The 18,994-nt window shown below is 48.7% G+C and overlaps 1 protein-coding gene across 1 annotated transcript in view; it reads right to left on the reverse strand.

Moving 5' to 3' along the window:
• grm5a (glutamate receptor, metabotropic 5a) overlaps positions 1 to 18,994 on the reverse strand; it is a 108,521-nt gene that overhangs the window by 74,975 nt on the left and 14,552 nt on the right. The window contains exon 5 of the mRNA XM_031809103.1: positions 16,890 to 17,004. Within this exon, the coding sequence (XP_031664963.1) occupies positions 16,890 to 17,004 (115 nt within the window). The remainder of the gene's footprint in view (positions 1 to 16,889; positions 17,005 to 18,994) is intronic.

Consider the following 18,994-nt stretch of genomic DNA (forward strand, 5'->3'; position numbering starts at 1 on the left):
AATGAGTCAGGTTACAGACCATTTAGCTAGGACCCCTAGACAGTCTGGTTACAGACCATGTAGCTAGGACCTCTTTTCATAATGAGTCAGGTTACAGACCATGTAGCTAGGACCCCTAGACATAATGAGTCAGGTTACAGACCATGTAGCTAGGACCCCTAGACAGTCAGGTTACAGACCATGTAACTAGGACCTCTAGACAGTCAGGTTACAGACCATGTAACTAGGACCCCTAGACAGTCAGGTTACAGACCATGTAGCTAGGCCCTCATGACATAATGAGTCAGGTTACAGACCATGTAGCTAGGACCCCTAGACAGTCAGTTTACAGACCATGTAGCTACGACCCCTAGACATAATGAGTCAGGTTATAGACCATGTAGCTAGGACCCCTAGACAAAATGAGTCAGGTTACAGACCATGTAGCTAGGACCCCTAGACAAAATGAGTCAGGTTACAGACCATGTAGCTAGGACCCCTAGACAGTCAGTTTACAGACCATGTAACTAGGAACCCTAGACAGTCAGGTTACAGACCATGTAGCTAGGGCCTCTAGACATAATGAGTCAGGTTACAGACCATGTAGCTAGGACCCCTAGACATAATGAGTCAGGTTACAGACCATGTAACTAGGACCCCTAGACATAATGAGTCAGGTTGCAGACCACGTAGCTAGGACCCCTAGACATAATGAGTCAAGTTACAGACCATGTAACTAGGACCCCTAGACATAATGAGTCAGGTTACAGACCATGTAGCTAGGTCCCCTAGACAGTCAGGTTACAGACCATGTAGCTAGGACCCCTAGACATAACGAGTCAGGTTACAGACCATGTAGCTAGGACCCCTAGACATAACGAGTCAGGTTACAGACCATGTAGCTAGGCCCTCATGACATAATGAGTCAGGTTACAGACCATGTAGCTAGGACCCCTAGACAGTCAGTTTACAGACCATGTAGCTAGGACCCCTAGACATAATGAGTCAGGTTACAGACCATGTAGCTAGGACCCCTAGACAAAATGAGTCAGGTTACAGACCATGTAGCTAGGACCCCTAGACAAAATGAGTCAGGTTACAGACCATGTAGCTAGGACCCCTAGACAGTCAGTTTACAGACCATGTAACTAGGAACCCTAGACAGTCAGGTTACAGACCATGTAGCTAGGACCCCTAGACAGTCAGGTTACAGACCATGTAGCTAGGACCCCTAGACAGTCAGGTTACAGACCATGTAGCTAGGACCCCTACACATAATGATTCAGGTTACAGACCATGTAACTAGGACCTCTAGACATAATGAGTCAGGTTACAGACCATGTAGCTAGGACCCCTAGACAGTCAGGTTACAGACCATGTAGCTAGGACCTCTAGACATAATCAGTCTATATAGCTAGGACCTCTAGACAGTCAGGTTACAGACCATTTAACTAGGACCCCTAGACATAATGAGTCAGGTTACAGACCATGTAGCTAGGTCCCCTAGACAGTCAGGTTACAGACCATGTAGCTAGGACCCTAGACATAACGAGTCAGGTTACAGACCATGTAGCTAGGACCCCTAGACATAACGAGTCAGGTTACAGACCATGTAGCTAGGACCTCTAGACATAATGAGTCAGGTTACAGACCATGTAACTAGGACCCCTAGACATAATGAGTCAGGTTGCAGACCACGTAGCTAGGACCCCTAGACATAATGAGTCAAGTTACAGACCATGTAACTAGGACCCCTAGACATAATGAGTCAGGTTACAGACCATGTAGCTAGGTCCCCTAGACAGTCAGGTTACAGACCATGTAGCTAGGACCCCTAGACATAACGAGTCAGGTTACAGACCATGTAGCTAGGACCCCTAGACATAACGAGTCAGGTTACAGACCATGTAGCTAGGCCCTCATGACATAATGAGTCAGGTTACAGACCATGTAGCTAGGACCCCTAGACAGTCAGTTTACAGACCATGTAGCTAGGACCCCTAGACATAATGAGTCAGGTTACAGACCATGTAGCTAGGACCCCTAGACAAAATGAGTCAGGTTACAGACCATGTAGCTAGGACCCCTAGACAAAATGAGTCAGGTTACAGACCATGTAGCTAGGACCCCTAGACAGTCAGTTTACAGACCATGTAACTAGGAACCCTAGACAGTCAGGTTACAGACCATGTAGCTAGGACCCCTAGACAGTCAGGTTACAGACCATGTAGCTAGGACCCCTAGACAGTCAGGTTACAGACCATGTAGCTAGGACCCCTACACATAATGATTCAGGTTACAGACCATGTAACTAGGACCTCTAGACATAATGAGTCAGGTTACAGACCATGTAGCTAGGACCCCTAGACAGTCAGGTTACAGACCATGTAGCTAGGACCTCTAGACATAATCAGTCTATATAGCTAGGACCTCTAGACAGTCAGGTTACAGACCATTTAACTAGGACCCCTAGACATAATGAGTCAGGTTACAGACCATGTAGCTAGGTCCCCTAGACAGTCAGGTTACAGACCATGTAGCTAGGACCCTAGACATAACGAGTCAGGTTACAGACCATGTAGCTAGGACCCCTAGACATAACGAGTCAGGTTACAGACCATGTAGCTAGGACCTCTAGACAGTCAGGTTACAGACCATGTAGCTAGGACCCCAAGACATAATGAGTCAGGTTACAGACCATGTAGCTAGGACCCCTAGACATAATGAGTCAGGTTACAGACCATGTAGCTAGGACCTCTAGACAGTCAGGTTACAGACCATGTAGCTAAGACCCCTAGACATAATGAGTCAGGTTACAGACCATGTAGCTAGGACCCTTAGACAGTCAGGTTACAGACCATGTAGCTAGGACCCCTACACATAATGATTCAGGTTACAGACCATGTAACTAGGACCTCTAGACATAATGAGTCAGGTTACAGACCATGTAGCTAGGACCCCTAGACAGTCAGGTTACAGACCATGTAGCTAGGACCTCTAGACATAATCAGTCTATGTAGCTAGGACCTCTAGACAGTCAGGTTACAGACCATTTAACTAGGAGCCCTAGACATAATGAGTCAGGTTACAGACCATGTAGCAAGGACCTCTAGACATAATGAGTCAGGTTACAGACCATGTAGCTAGGACCCCTAGACATAATGAGTCAGGTTACAGACCATGTAGCTAGGACCCCTAGACAGTCAGGTTACAGACCATGTAACTAGGACCCCTAGACATAATGAGTCAGGTACACACCATGTAGCTAGGACCGTAGACATAATGAGTCTATGTAGCTAGGATCTCTAGACAGTAAGGTTACAGACCATGTAGCTAGGGCCCTAGACAGTCAGGTTACAGACCATGTAGCTAAGACCCCTAGACATAATGAGTCAGGTTACAGACCATGTAGCTAGGACCCCTAGACAGTCAGGTTAAGACCATGTAGCTAGGACCCCTACACATAATGATTCAGGTTACAGACCATGTAACTAGGACCTCTAGACATAATGAGTCAGGTTACAGACCATGTAGCTAGGACCCCTAGACAGTCAGGTTACAGACCATGTAGCTAGGACCTCTAGACATAATCAGTCTATGTAGCTAGGACCTCTAGACAGTCAGGTTACAGACCATTTAACTAGGAGCCCTAGACATAATGAGTCAGGTTACAGACCATGTAGCTAGGACCTCTAGACATAATGAGTCAGGTTACAGACCATGTAGCTAGGACCCCTAGACATAATGAGTCAGGTTACAGACCATGTAGCTAGGACCCCTAGACAGTCAGGTTACAGACCATGTAACTAGGACCCCTAGACATGAGTCAGGTTACAGACCATGTAGCTAGGACTCCTAGACAGTCAGGTTACAGACCATGTAACTAGGACCTCTAGACAGTCAGGTTACAGACCATGTAACTAGGACCCCTAGACAGTCAGGTTACAGACCATGTAGCTAGGACCTCATGACATAATGAGTCAGGTTATAGACCATGTAGCTAGGACCCCTAGACAGTCATTTTACAGACCATGTAACTAGGACCTCTAGACATAATGAGTCAGGTTACAGACCATGTAGCTAGGACCCCTAGACATAATGAGTCAGGTTACAGACCATGTAGCTAGGACCCCTAGGTATAATGAGTCAGGTTACAGACCATGTAGCTAGGACCCTAGACAGTCAGTTTACAGACCATGTAACTAGGACCCCTAGACAGTCAGGTTACAGACCATGTAGCTAGGACCTCTAGACATAATGAGTCAGGTTACAGACCATGTAGCTAGGACCCCTAGACATAATGAGTCAGGTTACAGACCATGTAGCTAGGACCCCTAGACATAATGAGTCAGGTTACAGATCATGTAGCTAGGACCCCTAGACATAATGAGTCAGGTTACAGACCATGTAGCTAGGACCCCTAGACAGTCAGGTTACAGACCATGTAGCTAGGACCCCTAGACATAATGAGTCAGGTTACAGATCATGTAGCTAGGTCCCCTAGACAGTCAGGTTACAGACCATGTAGCTAGGACCCCAAGACATAATGAGTCAGGTTACAGACCATGTAGCTAGGACCCCTAGACATAATGAGTCAGGTTACACACCATGCAGCTAGGACCTCTAGACATAATCAGTTTATGTAGCTAGGACCTCTAGACAGTCAGGTTACAGACCATTTAACTAGGAGCCCTAGACATAATGAGTCAGGTTACAGACCATGTAGCAAGGACCTCTAGACATAATGAGTCAGGTTACAGACCATGTAGCTAGGAACCCTAGACATAATGAGTCAGGTTACAGACCATGTAGCTAGGACCCCTAGACAGTCAGGTTACAGACCATGTAACTAGGACCCCTAGACATAATGAGTCAGGTACACACCATGTAGCTAGGACCGTAGACATAATGAGTCTATGTAGCTAGGACCTCTAGACAGTCAGGTTACAGACCATGTAGCTAGGGCCCTAGACAGTCAGGTTACAGACCATGTAGCTAAGACCCCTAGACATAATGAGTCAGGTTACAGACCATGTAGCTAGGACCCCTAGACAGTCAGGTTACAGACCATGTAGCTAGGACCCCTACACATAATGATTCAGGTTACAGACCATGTAACTAGGACCTCTAGACATAATGAGTCAGGTTACAGACCATGTAGCTAGGACCCCTAGACAGTCAGGTTACAGACCATGTAGCTAGGACCTCTAGACATAATCAGTCTATGTAGCTAGGACCTCTAGACAGTCAGTCAGGTTACAGACCATTTAACTAGGAGCCCTAGACATAATGAGTCAGGTTACAGACCATGTAGCTAGGACCTCTAGACATAATGAGTCAGGTTACAGACCATGTAGCTAGGACCCCTAGACATAATGAGTCAGGTTACAGACCATGTAGCTAGGACCCCTAGACAGTCAGGTTACAGACCATGTAACTAGGACCCCTAGACATGAGTCAGGTTACAGACCATGTAGCTAGGACTCCTAGACAGTCAGGTTACAGACCATGTAACTAGGACCTCTAGACAGTCAGGTTACAGACCATGTAACTAGGACCCCTAGACAGTCAGGTTACAGACCATGTAGCTAGGACCTCATGACATAATGAGTCAGGTTACAGACCATGTAGCTAGGACCCCTAGACAGTCATTTTACAGACCATGTAGCTAGGACCCCTAGACATAATGAGTCAGGTTACAGACCATGTAGCTAGGACCCCTAGACATAATGAGTCAGGTTACAGACCATGTAGCTAGGACCCCTAGGTATAATGAGTCAGGTTACAGACCATGTAGCTAGGACCCTAGACAGTCAGTTTACAGACCATGTAACTAGGACCCCTAGACAGTCAGGTTACAGACCATGTAGCTAGGACCTCTAGACATAATGAGTCAGGTTACAGACCATGTAGCTAGGACCCCTAGACATAATGAGTCAGGTTACAGACCATGTAGCTAGGACCCCTAGACATAATGAGTCAGGTTACAGACCATGTAGCTAGGACCCCTAGACATAATGAGTCAGGTTACAGACCATGTAGCTAGGACCCCTAGACAGTCAGGTTACAGACCATGTAGCTAGGACCCCTAGACATAATGAGTCAGGTTACAGACCATGTAGCTAGGTCCCCTAGACAGTCAGGTTACAGACCATGTATCTAGGACACCTAGACATAATGATTCAGGTTACAGACCATGTAACTAGGACCTCTAGACATATTGAGTCAGGTTACAGACCATGTAGCTAGGACCCCTAGACAGTCAGGTTACAGACCATGTAGCTAAGACCCCTAGACATAATGAGTCAGGTTACAGACCATGTAGCTAGGACCCCTAGTCAGGTTACAGACCATGTAACTAGGACCCCTAGACATAATGAGTCAGGTTACAGACCATGTAACTAGGACCCCTAGACAGTCAGGTTACAGACCATGTAGCTAGGACCCCTAGACAATACGAGTCAGGTTACAGACCATGTAACTAGGACCCCTAGACCGTCAGGTTACACACCATGTAGCTAGGACCCCTAGACATAATGAGTCAGGTTGCAGACCATGTAGCTAGGACCCCTAGACATAATGAGTCAGGTTACAGACCATGTAACTAGGACCCCTAGACATAATGAGTCAGGTTACAGACCATGTGGCTAGGTCCCCTAGACAGTCAGGTTATAGACCATGTAGGTAGGACCCCTAGACATAACGAGTCAGGTTACAGACCATGTAGCTAGGACCCCTAGACATAATGAGTCTATGTAGCTAGGACCTCTAGACATAATGAGTCTATGTAGCTAGGGCCTCTAGACAGTCAGGTTACAGACCATGTAGCTAGGACCTCTAGACATAATGAGTCTATGTAGCTAGGACCCCTAGACCGTCAGGTTACACACCATGTAGCTAGGACCCCTAGACATAATGAGTCAGGTTGCAGACCATGTAGCTAGGACCCCTAGACATAATGAGTCAGGTTACAGACCATGTAACTAGGACCCCTAGACATAATGAGTCAGGTTACAGACCATGTGGCTAGGTCCCCTAGACAGTCAGGTTATAGACCATGTAGGTAGGACCCCTAGACATAACGAGTCAGGTTACAGACCATGTAGCTAGGACCCCTAGACATAATGAGTCTATGTAGCTAGGACCTCTAGACATAATGAGTCTATGTAGCTAGGGCCTCTAGACAGTCAGGTTACAGACCATGTAGCTAGGACCTCTAGACATAATGAGTCTATGTAGCTAGGACCCCTAGACAGTCAGGTTACAGACCATGTAACTAGGACCCCTAGACATAATGAGTCAGGTTACAGACCATGTAGCTAGGTCCCCTAGACAGTCAGGTTACAGACCATGTAGCTAGGACCCCTAGACATAATGAGTCAGGTTACAGACCATGTAGCTAGGACCCCTAGACATAACGAGTCAGGTTACAGACCATGTAGCTAGGACCTCTAGACATAATGAGTCTATGTAGCTAGGACCTCTAGACATAATGAGTCTATGTAGCTAGGACCTCTAGACAGTCAGGTTATAGACCATGTAGCTAGGACCCCTAGAAATAATGAGTCTATGTAGCTAGGACCTCTAGACATAATGAGTCTATGTAGCTAGGACCTCTAGACATAACCAGAGCAGCAGAAACAGAAGGCTACCTATAAAACAACATAGACCTTGCAGTAGCTCAGTAGCTTTTATTTACACACACACACACACACACTTGCACGCACACACACACACACACACACACACACACACATGTGCACACGCATGCACACACGCATGCACCCACGCACACGCACACACACACAGACCAGTGTGATGCTCTATATAGTTGGTGTCCCCATTTGTCTCAGTATTAGGGAGAGACTCTCCCATTCACATGTAAACCAGGTCACCTAGTTCCTGTTGCTGGGGAACATCTATTCTCTCTCTGGTGGGGGTGTACACATGCCTCTCTCTGGGGGGGGTGTACACATGCCTCTCTCTGGGGGGGTGTACACATGCCTCTCTCTGGGGGGGTGTACACATGCCTCTCTCTGGGGGGGGGGGGGGGGGGGGGGGTACACATGCCTCTCTCTGGAGGGGGGGGGGTATACATGCCTCTCTCTGGTGGGGGGGTATACATGCCTCTCTCTGGGGGGGTATACATGCCCCTCTCTGGTGGGGGGGGGGGTATACATGCCTCTCTCTGGTGGGGGGGGTATACATGCCTCTCTCTGGTGGGGGGGGTATACATGCCTCTCTCTGGTGGGGGTATACATGCCTCTCTCTGGTGGGGGTGTATACATGCCTCTCTCTGGGGGGGGGTTTACATGCCTCTCTCTGGTGGGGGTGTATACATGCCTCTCTCTGGGGGGGGGGGGGTTTACATGCCTCTCTCTGGTGGGGGGGGTATACATGCCTCTCTCTGGTGGGGGTATACATGCCTCTCTCTGGGGGGGTTGGTTTACATGCCTCTCTCTGGGGGGGTATACATGCCTCTCTCTGGGGGTGTATACATGCCTCTCTCTGGTGGGGGGGGGTATACATGCCTCTCTCTGGGGGGGGGGGGGTATACATGCCTCTCTCTGGGGGGGGGGGGGTACACATGCCTCTCTCTGGGGGGGGGGTATACATGCCTCTCTCTGGGGGGGGGGTATACATGCCTCTCTCTGGTGGGGGGGTATACATGCCTCTCTCTGGGGGGGGGGGGGGGGGTATACATGCCTCTCTCTGGTGGGGGGGTATACATGCCTCTCTCTGGTGGGGGGGTATACATGCCTCTCTCTGGGGGGGTATACATGCCTCTCTCTGGTGGGGGGGGTATACATGCCTCTCTCTGGTGGGGGGGGTATACATGCCTCTCTCTGGGGGGGGGGGGGTATACATGCCTCTCTCTGGGGGGGGGGGTACACATGCCTCTCTCTGGGGGGGGGGGTATACATGCCTCTCTCTGGGGGGGGGGGGGGGGGGAAACATGCCTCTCTCTGGTGGGGGGGTATACATGCCTCTCTCTGGTGGGGGGTATACATGCCTCTCTCTGGGGGGGTATACATGCCTCTCTCTGGTGGGGGGGTATACATGCCTCTCTCTGGTGGGGGGGGTTATACATGCCTCTCTCTGGTGGGGGGTGTACATGCCTCTCTCTGGTGGGGGTATACATGCCTCTCTCTGGTGGGGGTGTATACATGCCTCTCTCTGGTGGGGGTGTATACATGCCTCTCTCTGGGGGGGGGGTTTACATGCCTCTCTCTGGTGGGGGGGGTATACATGCCTCTCTCTGGTGGGGGTATACATGCCTCTCTCTGGGTGGGGGGTTTACATGCCTCTCTCTGGTGGGGGGGGTATACATGCCTCTCTCTGGGGGGGGGGGGGTATACATGCCTCTCTCTGGGGGTGGGGGGGTATACATGCCTCTCTCTAGTGGGGGGGTATACATGCCTCTCTCTGGGGGGGGGGGGGTATACATGCCTCTCTCTGGTGGGGGGGTATACATGCCTCTCTCTGGGGGGGGGTATACATGCCTCTCTCTGGGGGGGGGGGTATACATGCCTCTCGCTGGGGGGGGGGCGGGTATACATGCCTCTCTCTGGTGGGGGTATACATGCCTCTCTCTGGGGGGGGGGTATACATGCCTCTCTCTGGGGGGGGGGGTATACATGCCTCTCTCTAGTGGGGGGGTATACATGCCTCTCTCTGGGGGGGGGGTATACATGCCTCTCTCTTGTGGGGGGGGTATACATGCCTCTCTCTGGTGGGGGTATACATGCCTCTCTCTGGGGGGGGTATACATGCCTCTCTCTGGTGGGGGTATACATGCCTCTCTCTGGTGGGGGGGGTATACATGCCTCTCTCTTGTGGGGGGGTATACATGCCTCTCTCTGGTGGGGGTATACATGCCTCTCTCTGGGGGGGGTATACATGCCTCTCTCTGGTGGGGGTATACATGCCTCTCTCTGGTGGGGGGGGGGTATACATGCCTCTCTCTGGGGGGGGGGGGTGGTATACATGCCTCTCTCTGGGGGGGGGGGGTATACATGCCTCTCTCTGGTGGGGGTTATACATGCCTCTCTCTGGTGGGGGTATACATGCCTCTCTCTTGTGGGGGTGTATACATGCCTCCCTCTGGGGGGGGGGGGGTGTACATGCCTCTCTCTGGTGGGGGGGTATACATGCCTCTCTCTGGTGGGGGTATACATGCCTCTCTCTTGTGGGGGGGTATACATGCCTCTCTCTGGTGGGGGTTTACATGCCTCTCTCTGGTGGGGGTATACATGCCTCTCTCTTGTGGGGGGGTATACATGCCTCTCTCTGGTGGGGGTATACATGCCTCTCTCTGGTGGGGGTATACATGCCTCTCTCGGGGGGGGGGGGGGTATACATGCCTCTCTCTTGTGGGGGGGTATACATGCCTCTCTCTGGTGGGGGTATACATGCCTCTCTCTGGGGGGGGGTGTATACATGCCTCTCTCTGGTGGGGGGGTACACATGCCTCTCTCTGGGGGGGGGGGGTATACATGCCTCTCCCTGGGGGGGGCGGGGGGGTATACATGCCTCTCTCTGGTGGGGGGGGTATACATGCCTCTCTCTGGGGGGGGGGTATACATGCCTCTCTCTGGTGGGGGGGTATACATGCCTCTCTCTGGTGGGGGTATACATGCCTCTCTCTTGTGGGGGGGTATACATGCCTCTCTCTGGTGGGGGTTTACATGCCTCTCTCTGGTGGGGGTATACATGCCTCTCTCTTGTGGGGGGTATACATGCCTCTCTCTGGTGGGGGTATACATGCCTCTCTCTGGTGGGGGTATACATGCCTCTCTCGGGGGGGGGGGGGTATACATGCCTCTCTCTTGTGGGGGGGTATACATGCCTCTCTCTGGTGGGGGTATACATGCCTCTCTCTGGGGGGGGGTGTATACATGCCTCTCTCTGGTGGGGGGGTACACATGCCTCTCTCTGGGGGGGGGGTATACATGCCTCTCCCTGGGGGGGCGGGGGGGTATACATGCCTCTCTCTGGTGGGGGGGTATACATGCCTCTCTCTGGGGGGGGGTATACATGCCTCTCTCTGGTGGGGGGTATACATGCCTCTCTCCGGAGGGAGGGGGTATACATGCCTCTCTCTGGGGGGGGGGGGGGTATACATGCCTCTCCCTGGGGGGGGGGGGGGGGTATACATGCCTCTCTCTGGTGGGGGGGGTATACATGCCTCTCTCTGGGGGGGGGGTATACATGCCTCTCTCTGGTGGGGGGGTATACATGCCTCTCTCCGGAGGGAGGGGGTATACATGCCTCTCTCTGGGGGGGGGGGTATACATGCCCCTCTCCGGTGGGAGGGGGTATACATGCCTCTCTCTGGTGGGGGTATACATGCCTCTCTCTGGTGGGGGTATACATGCCTCTCTCTGGTGGGGGGGTATACATGCCTCTCTCTGGTGGGGGGGTATACATGCCTCTCTCTGGTGGGGGGGTATACATGCCTCTCTCTGGTGGGGGTATACATGCCTCTCTCTGGGGGAGGGGTATACATGCCTCTCTCTGGGGGGGGGGGTATACATGCCTCTCTCTGGGGGGGGTATACATACCTCTCTCTGGTGGGGGTATACATGCCTCTCTCTGGTGGGGGTGTACACATGCCTCTCTCTGGTGGGGGGGGGTATACATGCCTCTCTCTGGTGGGGGTGTACACATGCCTCTCTCTTGTGGGGGGGTATACATGCCTCTCTCTGGTGGGGGTATACATGCCTCTCTCTGGTGGGGGTATACATGCCTCTCTCGGGGGGGGGGGGGGGTATACATGCCTCTCTCTTGTGGGGGTTTACATGCCTCTCTCTGGTGGGGGTATACATGCCTCTCTCGGGGGGTGGGGGGGTATACATGCCTCTCTCTGGTGGGGGTTTACATGCCTCTCTCTGGTGGGGGTATACATGCCTCTCTCTTGTGGGGGGTATACATGCCTCTCTCTGGTGGGGTATACATGCCTCTCTCTGGTGGGGGTATACATGCCTCTCTCGGGGGGGGGGGGGGGGTATACATGCCTCTCTCTTGTGGGGGGTATACATGCCTCTCTCTGGTGGGGGTATACATGCCTCTCTCTGGGGGGGGGGGTATACATGCCTCTCCCTGGGGGGGGCGGGGGGGTATACATGCCTCTCTCTGGTGGGGGGGGTATACATGCCTCTCTCTGGGGGGGGGGTATACATGCCTCTCTCTGGTGGGGGGGTATACATGCCTCTCTCCGGAGGGAGGGGGTATACATGCCTCTCTCTGGGGGGGGGGGGGTATACATGCCTCTCCCTGGGGGGGGGGGGGGGGGTATACATGCCTCTCTCTGGTGGGGGGGGTATACATGCCTCTCTCTGGGGGGGGGGTATACATGCCTCTCTCTGGTGGGGGGGTATACATGCCTCTCTCCGGAGGGAGGGGGTATACATGCCTCTCTCTGGGGGGGGGGTATACATGCCCCTCTCCGGTGGGAGGGGGTATACATGCCTCTCTCTGGTGGGGGTATACATGCCTCTCTCTGGTGGGGGTATACATGCCTCTCTCTGGTGGGGGGGTATACATGCCTCTCTCTGGTGGGGGGTATACATGCCTCTCTCTGGTGGGGGGGTATACATGCCTCTCTCTGGTGGGGGTATACATGCCTCTCTCTGGGGGAGGGGTATACATGCCTCTCTCTGGGGGGGGGGGTATACATGCCTCTCTCTGGGGGGGTATACATACCTCTCTCTGGTGGGGGTATACATGCCTCTCTCTGGTGGGGGTGTACACATGCCTCTCTCTGGTGGGGGGGGTATACATGCCTCTCTCTGGTGGGGGTGTACACATGCCTCTCTCTGGTGGGGGTATACATGCCTCTCTCTGGGGGGGGTATACATGCCTCTCTCTGGTGGGGGGGTATACATGCCTCTCTCTGGTGGGAGGGGGTATACATGCCTCTCTCTGGGGGGGGTATACATGCCTCTCTCTGGTGGGGGTATACATGCCTCTCTCTGGTGGGGGTGTACACATGCCTCTCTCTGGTGGGGGGGGGGTATACATGCCTCTCTCTGGTGGGGGGGGGTATACATGCCTCTCTCTGGTGGGGGTGTACACATGCCTCTCTCTGGTGGGGGTATACATGCCTCTCTCTGGGGGGGGTATACATGCCTCTCTCTGGTGGGGGGGTATACATGCCTCTCTCTGGTGGGAGGGGGTATACATGCCTCTCTCTGGGGGGGGTATACATGCCTCTCTCTGGTGGGGGTATACATGTCTCTCTCTGGTGGGGGGATGGTGGTGTGTGCACGTGGATGAGCGTGCGTGTGGTTTCAGATTTTAGACGTTGCTATAGCAACTTGCCTTGAATCCTATCAGCAGAGAAAGACAGTGATGTCACAAAGCAGGTGATGTCACAGAGCTCAGTGTTCTGAACTAAACAGGATTTCACTAAACTGAGTTTCTGTCAAGGTCACATGATCAGATGGTCACTCAAGGGTTAAACATAAATGAGAAACTCCTGCAAGGATCAAGATGTGTTGGGTTGTGTATGTAAACTCCGCAAAAAAATGTCGCTCTGGCTAAACATGGCTATATGCACTTACAGTCCTCTCACTGTCAACATGTCAAACTTAACATGTGTACATTTTTGAATGAGCATAACAAGATTCAACAACTGAGACATAAACTGAACAAGTTCCACAGACATGTGACTAACAGAAATTGAATAATGTGTCCCTGAACAAAGGGGGGTGAAAATCAAAAGTAACAGTCAGTATCTGGTGTGGCCACCAGCTGCATTAAGTACTGCAGTGCATCTCCTCCTCATGGACTGCACCAGATTTGACAGTTCTTGCTGTGAGATGTTACCCCACTCTTCCACCAAGGCACCTGCAAGTTCCCCGGACATTTCTGGGGGGAATGGCCCTAGCCCTCACCCTCCGATCCAACAGGTCCAAGACGTGCTCAATAGGATTGAGATCCGGGCTCTTCGCTGGTCATGGCAGAACACTGACATTCCTGTCTTGCAGGAAATCACACACAGAACGAGCAGTCTCACAGTACGGACATAGCAATTTATTGCCCTGGCCACATCTGCAGTCCTCATGTCTCCTTGCAGCATGCCTAAGGCACGTTCGCGCAGATGAGCAGGGGCCCTGGGCATCTTTCTTTTGGTGTTTTACAGAGTCAGTAGAAAGGCCTCTTTAGTGTCCTAAGTTTTCATAACAGTGACCTTAATTGCCTACTGTCTGTAAGCTGTTAGTGTCTTAACGACCATTCCACAGGTGCATGTTCATTAATTGTTTATGGTTCTCTGAACAAGCATGGGAAACAGTGTTTAAACCCTTTACAATGAAGAGCTGTGAAGTTACTTGGATTTTTACGAATTATTTTACGGGTCCTGAAAAATGGACGTTTCTTTTTTTGCAGAGTTTTTTTTTAGGAGAGGTTATAAAAGCATCATGGTCCCCATCACCATCAATCAGAACCAGAGAGAGAGAGAGAGAGAGAGAAAGAGAGGGTCCCTGTATGGTCCAGTTGGTAGAGAATTTGGCACTTCAATAGCCAGGGTTGTGGGTTAGATTACTACAAGGGGACCGGTATAAGAAATGATGCACTCACTACTGTCGCTCTGGCTAAACATGGCTATATGCACTTACAGTTGAAGTCGGAAGATTACATACACTTAAAAAAGCCAGACTACGGTTTGCAACTGCACATGGGGACAAAGATTGTACTTTTTGGAGAAATGTCCTCTGGTCTGATGAAGCAAAAATATAACTGATTGGCCATAATGACCATCGTTATGTTTGGAGGAAAAAGAGGGAGGCTTGCAAGTCGACGAACACCATCCCAACTGTGAAGCACGGGGCTGGCAGCACGATGTTGTGGCGGTGCTTTGCTGCAGGAGAGACTGGTGCACTTCATAAAATAGATGACAGCATGAGAAAGGAAAATTAAGTGGATATATTGAAGCAAAATCTCAAGACATCAAGAAGTTAATGCTTGGTCGAAAATGGGTCTTCCAAATGGACAATGACCCCAGGCATACTTCCAAAGATGTGGCAAAATGGCTTAAGGACAATAAAGTCAAGGTATTGGAGTTGCCATCACAAAGCCCTGACCTCAATCCTATAGAAAATGTGTGGGAAGAACTGAAAAAGCGAGTGCGAGCAAGGAGGCCTACAAACCTGACTCAGTTACACCAGCTCTGTCAGGAGGAATGGGCCAAAATTCCTTATTGTGCTACCCAAAACATTTGATCCAAGTGAAACAATTTAAAGGCAATGCTAGCAAATACTAATTGAGTGTATGTAAACTTCTGACCCACTGGGAATGTGATGAAAGAAATCAAATCTGAAATTAATCATATTCTGACATTTCACAGTCTGAAAATAAAGTGGTGATCCTAACTGACCTTACTAGGATTTACTAGTAAATGTCTGCCAACACATAATTTGGCCGCCTTTCCTTCCAGTTCTCTGCTGCCTGTGACTGGAACGAATTGCAAAAATCGTTGAAGTTGGAGACTTTTATCTCCCTCACCAACTTCAAACATCAGCTATCTGAGCAGCTAACCGATCGCTGCAGCTGTACATAGTCCATCGGTAAATAGCCCACCCCTTTTTACCTACCTCATCCCCATACTGTTTTATTTATTTACTTTTCTGCTCTTTTGCACACCAATATCTCTACCTGTACATGACCATCTGATCATTTATCACTCCAGTGTTAATCTGCTAAATTGTAATTATTCGCCTACCTCCTCATGCCTTTTTGCACACAATGTATATAGACTCTCTTTTTATTTCTTTTTTTCTACTGTGACTTGATTATTGTTGTTTATTGTTAATTGTTTACTCCATGTGTAACTCTGTGTTGTTGTCAGTTCACACTGCTATGCTTTATCTTGGCCAGGTCGCAGTTGTAAATGAGAACGTGTTCTCAACTAGCCTACCTGGTTAAATAAAGGTGTTCTCAACTAGCCTACCTGGTTAAATAAAGGTGTTCTCAACTAGCCTACCTGGTTAAATAAAGGTGAAATAAAATAACATTTAAAAAATTTAAAACTAGGATTTACTAGGATTAAATGTCAGGAATCGTGAAAAACTGAGTTTAAATGTATTTGGCTAAGGTGTTGGTAGACTTCCGACTTCAACTGTACACAGATCTTTATTCTTTACACCGTTTTAACAGCTAAACAGACATAGGAGATCTAGATTTAGAGTCTTTCCACAGTTTTAATATGACTAAATACACAGGACATCTAGAGATTAAGAAAATAAATATAATAATATAAAATAAAAATGACAGTCTAAACACACCTTCATAGCTAGTCTTTCACAGTTTTAACAAGGCTAACTACACCTACATATTCTATATATGCAAAAAGTATGTGTGTTTGTCTATGGAGATTGCATGGCTGCGGGCTCGATTTTATACACCTGTCCGCAACGGGTGGTCCTGAATCCAGTTATTTGAAGGGGTGTCCACATACTTTTGTAATTACTCCCTTGAGTCAATACAAGTTAAAATCACTTATGGCAGTGATTACAGCTATGCGTCTCTAAAAGCTGTGCACGACTGGATTGGACAATATTTGTACATTTTTCATTAAAACATTCTTCAAGCTCTGTCTAGTACTTGGCATGAAACCAGTGTATATTTGGCCATGTGTTCAAAGTTGTTTTTGTCCCGCTGAAAGGTGGATTTGTCTCCCAGTGTCTGTTGGCAAGAAGACCGAACCAGGTTTTCCCCCGAGGATTTTGCCTGTTCTTCGCTCTACTCCGTTTATATATATATATATATATATATATATATCATAACTCGATAGTCACTTGCCAATGACAAGCAAACCCTCATGATACAGCCTCCACCACGCTTGAAAATATGAAGAGTGGTACTCAATGAAGTACTGTGTTGGAACGGCACCAAACATAAGGGCTTACCCTCTGTGTGTATAGCAGAGACGTAGCTCCAGTTGTATCTCTTGACGATGTCCACCATAGCTCTGGCTTGCTGAGCATCCGACGGCACCACCCTCATGAAGTACTTATACAGACTCTAGAAAAGAAACACAGGCAGCAATTAGTCAATGATTCCGAGTGTTGATTCAGAGTAACAGTAATAGGGTTGATTCAGCACTCTCAAAGTACTGATATAGACTCTAGACCAGTGTTCATATAGTACTGATACAGACTCTAGACCAGTGTTCATATAGTACTGATACAGACTCTAGACCAGAGTGTTCATAAGGTACTGATACGTACTCTAGACCAGAGTGTTCAGAAAGTACTGATACAAACTCTAGACCAGTGTTCATAAAGTACTGATACAGACTCTAGACCAGAGTGTTCATCAAGTACTGATACAGACTCTAGACCAGAGTGTTCATAAAGTACTGATACAGACTCTAGACCAGAGTGTTCATAAAGTACTGATACAGACTCTAGACCAGAGTGTTCATAAAGTACTGATACAGACTCTAGACCAGAGTGTTCATAAAGTACTGATACAGACTCTAGACCAGAGTGTTCATAAAGTACTGATGCAGACTCTAGACCAGAGTGTTCATAAAGTACTGATACAGACTCTAGACCAGAGTATTCATAAAGTACTGATGCAGACTCTAGACCAGAGTGTTCATAAAGTACTGATACAGACTCTAGACCAGAGTGTTCATAAAGTACTGATACAGACTCTAGACCAGAGTGTTCATAAAGTACTGATACAGACTCTAGACCAGAGTGTTCATAAAGTACTGATACAGACTCTAGACCAGAGTGTTCATAAAGTACTGATGCAGACTCTAGACCAGTGTTCATAAAGTACTGATACAGACTCTAGACCAGTGTTCATATAGTACTGATACAGACTCTAGACCAGAGTGTTCATAAGGTACTGATACGTACTCTAGACCAGAGTGTTCAGAAAGTACTGATACAAACTCTAGACCAGTGTTCATAAAGTACTGATACAGACTCTAGACCAGAGTGTTCATCAAGTACTGATACAGACTCTAGACCAGAGTGTTCATAAAGTACTGATACAGACTCTAGACCAGAGTGTTCATAAAGTACTGATACAGACTCTAGACCAGAGTGTTCATAAAGTACTGATACAGACTCTAGACCAGAGTGTTCATAAAGTACTGATACAGACTCTAGACCAGAGTGTTCATAAAGTACTGATACAGACTCTAGACCAGAGTGTTCATAAAGTACTGATACAGACTCTAGACCAGAGTGTTCATAAAGTACTGATGCAGACTCTAGACCAGTGTTCATAAAGTACTGATACAGACTCTAGACCAGAGTGTTCATAAAGTACTGATGCAGACTCTAGACCAGTGTTCATAAAGTACTGATGCAGACTCTAGACCAGAGTGTTCATAAAGTACTGATACAGACTCTAGACCAGAGTGTTCATAAAGTACTGATACAGACTCTAGACCAGAGTGTTCATAAAGTACTGATACAGACTCTAGACCAGAGTGTTCATAAAGTACTGATACAGACTCTAGACCAGAGTGTTCATAAAGTACTGATGCAGACTCTAGACCAGTGTTCATAAAGTACTGATACAGACTCTAGACCAGAGTATTCATAAAGTACTGATGCAGACTCTAGACCAGAGTGTTCATAAAGTACTGATACAGACTCTAGACCAGAGTGTTCATAAAGTACTGATACAGACTCTAGACCAGAGTGTTCATAAAGTACTGATACAGACTCTAGACCAGAGTGTTCATAAAGTACTGATACAGACTCTAGACCAGAGTGTTCATAAAGTACTGATGCAGACTCTAGACCAGTGTTCATAAAGTACTGATACAGACTGTAGACCAGTGTTCATATAGTACTGATACAGACTCTAGACCAGAGTGTTCATAAGGTACTGATACGTACTCTAGACCAGAGTGTTCAGAAAGTACTGATACAAACTCTAGACCAGTGTTCATAAAGTACTGATACAGACTCTAGACCAGAGTGTTCATCAAGTACTGATACAGACTCTAGACCAGAGTGTTCATAAAGTACTGATACAGACTCTA

This window comes from Oncorhynchus kisutch, linkage group LG29 (genome assembly GCF_002021735.2).
Source record: "Oncorhynchus kisutch isolate 150728-3 linkage group LG29, Okis_V2, whole genome shotgun sequence".
Lineage (NCBI taxonomy): Eukaryota > Metazoa > Chordata > Actinopteri > Salmoniformes > Salmonidae > Oncorhynchus > Oncorhynchus kisutch.